The sequence below is a fragment of the Hordeum vulgare genome, chromosome 6H (assembly GCF_904849725.1).
Source record: "Hordeum vulgare subsp. vulgare chromosome 6H, MorexV3_pseudomolecules_assembly, whole genome shotgun sequence".
Classification (NCBI taxonomy): Eukaryota; Viridiplantae; Streptophyta; class Magnoliopsida; order Poales; family Poaceae; genus Hordeum; species Hordeum vulgare.
The window spans coordinates 3,879,125-3,883,449 of NC_058523.1; the positions used below are offsets into that span (position 1 = coordinate 3,879,125).

A 4,325-nucleotide genomic window follows, 5' to 3' on the forward strand; every position below is an offset into this window, starting at 1 on the left:
TCAAGTAGCTTCGCCATGATCTCGAGTAGCTGCAGACAACGAGAGGATCAAGATATCATTAAACATATACAGTGCCAGATTAAGGTATAGGAAAATAAGGGTGTACTTACATTTATAATGGCAGGACTTTTAGGAGTAAACCGGTGATCAAATTTTATGTTATCCACCAGTGATTTGGCCTGCAGCAATCAAGGCCAGTTCAGTGGAAATGTAACAGGACACAAGTGAAATCAAGAGAGGGAGATGAAGCGTTACCTCCCATATTTCTTGACGACCACATATTAGATAGTCAAGCTCTTGAGGTGAAAATATTTGGAGGGATGAGATATCAAAGACCTAAAACAAAGAAAAGTACACAGTCATTTAGGAAAAGTAAATAAGTCTCGATACATCTACACAATGATTAAAAGGAGTTGACAAGCGAACAGAATGAGGTCGCACCTGGCTAAAACCTGATATGAAAGCTTCAACCTGCTTCATAATCCCTGACTTCACTGTCGCATCGACTACCAAAGAAACATACTCCTCTAGGTTGTGGATATTAACCTAAGGGAAAGAATAAACTCTATTTATCACTTCCCGCATAAAAAGAAGAGCAAATGTGAACACGAAATCCCTAACATGAACACATCACTTACAATTATGTTTTGCTCGCCTTCTTTGAGAACATAATCAGGAAAACCTGGAAGAGTAAAAGCTAAACACAGGTCCTCGATAGGAGCTCCACGGAGGGAATTGAGGAAGAACAACAAAGAACCGAAGAGGAACCAGACAATCATGGCGAAGGAATTTTTCTCGAATTAACAAAGTCCGGCGAGGTTTATATTTGACCTCTGGTGATCATTAGATGTATTAATTCATGTGTCGGAGGTAGTTACCACTAACTGGTAGACATCATTTTCCATATATATGGTCATACGAAAAATTCTATGATATATACATAACGTCTACAGTATATGATGGTGTAAAATATGTTTGAAATGAAAAATAGAAAATGAAAAGCAAAAATAATAAACAATAAACCCTAAAACCCAAAACCCCAAAGCACCAAAGCCTTTACTCCCGGTTGGTGCCCGCGGTGCGAGCTGCCAACCACGTGGATGTGTATTAGTCCCAGGTCGTGGTCAACCGGGACTAGGGGGGCTTTAGTCCCAAGTTATTAGTCCCGGTTGATGACCCGGGACTAAAGGCCCTTACCAACCAGGACTACAACCTCGTTTTCTACTAGTGGGTGGATCAGGCAGTGAGCACACACCGGTGCGCGACGAAGGCCTCGTTGCCGACCTCAAATGTCACATCAACGCCCACCTTACTCTGAAGGAGAGCGCTAACACGTTGATGTATGTCCGGCGGGAGCACCTCCGTGCCGTCAAGACCACCGACATTATCATCTCAAGGGCGTATGTTCTTGTAAACCTGTCGTTGCCCTAGCTCGGAGCGTTGTGGGCTGCGAGCTAAACGAGTACTAGAATGTACCTTCTCGACCTAGTCGTCGAGACTTAAATAAACTTTGCATCCGGGACCTCCTCGACACCGGTGTCATAGAAAGGGTTAGAAACAGCGAAATGAAGCTGGTGCATAACGAGATGTTGTCATTCGGGAAATAGTCGAATCATGGCCTCCCGACGAGAGGGCCGGCGGTTATGCTCTCGCCCATGGACATTAGCTCTTTTGTGCGCGAGTAGCCCTTGACCATGAGCAGGTCTTTGCATGCCTGGTGCTAGAAACACTAAAGTGTGCCTTCTTCCACGACGTGTCCCCGGGGTTGGCAAGCCTAGTGCGGTTCCTCATCAACATCGAATTCTTTCGTCTACACATGCCCGGTGCTGACAACACTGACATGTTCCATCGTCCACGATGTGTCCACCAAGCCTAGCAAGTCCAGTGAGGTGCCTTGTCAACATCGACTTCTTTCGTCTATGCATGCCCGATGCTGACAACACCGACATGTGCCATCACAATGCTTTGTCAACATCGTATTTTTCCCAGCGCACCCCTACCTCGAGTCCACTGTGCACAAGACTAACTCGGCGCCTCTGTGCCCCCGCGGCTCCACAGTGACTACCTTGACACCGGCCACCCCGACTGGACATAGACCACTTCGTCCCTCGCGCAACTACCTCGACCACGACTATACCATCCTACATTCTCACGTACATCAACATGGGCACAAATATCTAACGTCTTACTTGAACAACCTCGTTGGTTTCCACACTAGCCAGGAATTCCGTCGATGCATCGACCATTACGACTTATGTGTGTGTGTGTGGGGGGGGGGGGGGGGGGTATCCGTCGGCTTACATTCTGGTACCTCTTCAGTCTCATCACCTGTGTCGCTACCTTTGTGACTGTGGCGCGTTGTTGAGTATCATAATTAGTTAGGAAATATAAAATAGACTACGAACTATTTCAGCTTCTCTTGTACTTCAAGTTGATCATGTACATCTATAGGTATAGGCACGAGGCTCAAGCAATAAACATTAATGCCCTTCTCTATTCCTCTTTACGTTTAGAAACAAAAATAAATAAAATTAAACAAGATATCGGCTCTCTGTTGACTACTTACCTACTTCAGTTTGTGTTCCACAAGTTGGTTGACAAAGTCAAAAGACTACGAAAATATAGATGTAAGAGACTAGCTTGCGGTTTGTGCCTAAAAAATGATTTAGTTTGCAGCCTGAGCGATCAGTTATAAGCAATAAAAAGAAGGCAACAACCGCGTCGTGTCTTTGCCTATAGATAAATAAATAATTTCCAAGAGAAGGAGTACTGAGATCTATTAACTTGAACATTTATTTATTCAACCTGACTGACATTTTTACAATAAATAGGCACCGAGCCAGCTGGATTTGGTACTCACAAATTTGATCCCCTATGTGCATGCATACATACCGAGGCACTAATTCTATCCATTTATTATTATTATTTAATTTTGGCACATCAGATTGCAATAGAGATAGCCACCATCAAGACTGAGGGATTTCTCCGTGGTGGCCCTCAGCACCACCTCCTGCTCGGGTGACACCATTGCATTCAGTGGGGGCGCTCTATATTCTTCTTGAGCCGTTCGCCGGCGTTGGGATCGAAATTGATCGCTGCAAGTGCAAGCGTATATAAAATACCGTTGTTGACCATTTCACGGACTACGGGAGGGGCCAGAACTTATATTAGGTAAAAACGAGGCAGCTGAGTACTCACCGCATTCTACGATGGGGCTGGTCGTGATCATCACCGCGACAACGATGAGGAACATGATGGCGAGAAGACGAGCAGATCTTGCCAAGGATGCCATTGTACGCGCTATGACAGGGGGCTGATAACCTATGACAGGGGGCTGGTTATCAGTTTGAGTTGATTTATGCTTCTTCTTAATCTGATTAGTGTGATCTGTCTTGTCCTTGCAAGCCGTGGTATTTATAGTAACAGACATGTATGCAACTGGTTTGGAAGGGATGCACACATGACTAAGTCTAAGGGCACGTGGTGTTATGCCTATATTTAACTAATCGGTTACTCGAAAGGTGAGAACAACAGGTGTGAATGAACGTTTTATTTTGGAACTTGGCCTCGTATATATGACAGTCAAAGCTTCTAGCAGCACACGTGTATTCATGGTAAACACGTAGAATAATTCAGAAAACTTTCACCGAGTTGCTCTATATGGCACATCCATGACATACCAAGTTTTTGCAACTAATGATCAAAGAAATAAAAAAAAAGGAACATCACACCCATTGGAAATTACCCGAAATAGTTACACTTGAGTTTAAACCAACATCACATATAGTCCGTACGATACAAATGAAAACGACAGTATGATGCAAATATATTACATAAAATTTAAAACTAAAACTAGATAAAACTAGACTACTTTTCATCATTGTCCTCGCTGCTGCCAGGGTTCATATGAACACGTCCCGAACCCGAGGCGTGTCGGACCGGAGCATATCTCTGCCTAGTACACGTCGAAGGGACGGGCCCAGACACCGCGCTAGCCGGAGCTTTTCCGGGCGCGCGAAGGTATGGCGGCTGCAGGGAAGAAGGCGACGGGGGCGAAGAGAGAGGCGCCAGAGACGACGAAGAATGTCGCAGGGGCAGCGGCGCAGAGAAATCGGTGGGAAGTGGGGGCGGCGGGGCAGAGAAAGCGGCCAAAAATAGCGGTTGGCGGGCTCTAATGCGTTGCTTTAATCGAGCCTGCAACATCACAGACCAAAAGTGCCCCACGCGCACGCAGTTTTTTTACCACGCCGAACTTTCCCGCGAGTCCTGAAGCGCGCACACCGGATGCGCGCATGAAAAATGATTTTTCTTCTGCACGCGCGTGT

The 4,325-nt window shown here is 45.6% G+C and overlaps 1 protein-coding gene and 1 long non-coding RNA gene across 2 annotated transcripts; both read right to left on the bottom strand.

Moving 5' to 3' along the window:
- On the bottom strand, positions 1 to 980 carry LOC123404837 (E3 ubiquitin-protein ligase UPL3-like). Its single transcript, XM_045098785.1, has 5 exons — positions 639 to 980; positions 442 to 546; positions 256 to 336; positions 71 to 179; positions 1 to 29 (listed from the first exon to the last, which is right to left on the bottom strand). The coding sequence occupies exons 1-5, from the start codon at positions 777 to 779 to the stop codon at positions 1 to 3; spliced, it is 465 nt and encodes a 154-aa protein (XP_044954720.1). The 5' UTR covers positions 780 to 980.
- A 1,799-nt stretch (positions 981 to 2,779) lies between these two features.
- Positions 2,780 to 3,668, bottom strand: LOC123401993. The gene is made up of 2 exons (XR_006611218.1): positions 3,199 to 3,668; positions 2,780 to 3,095 (listed from the first exon to the last, which is right to left on the bottom strand). It is a non-coding gene; the product is annotated as an uncharacterized LOC123401993 (long non-coding RNA).
- Positions 3,669 to 4,325: the final 657 nt, after the last annotated feature.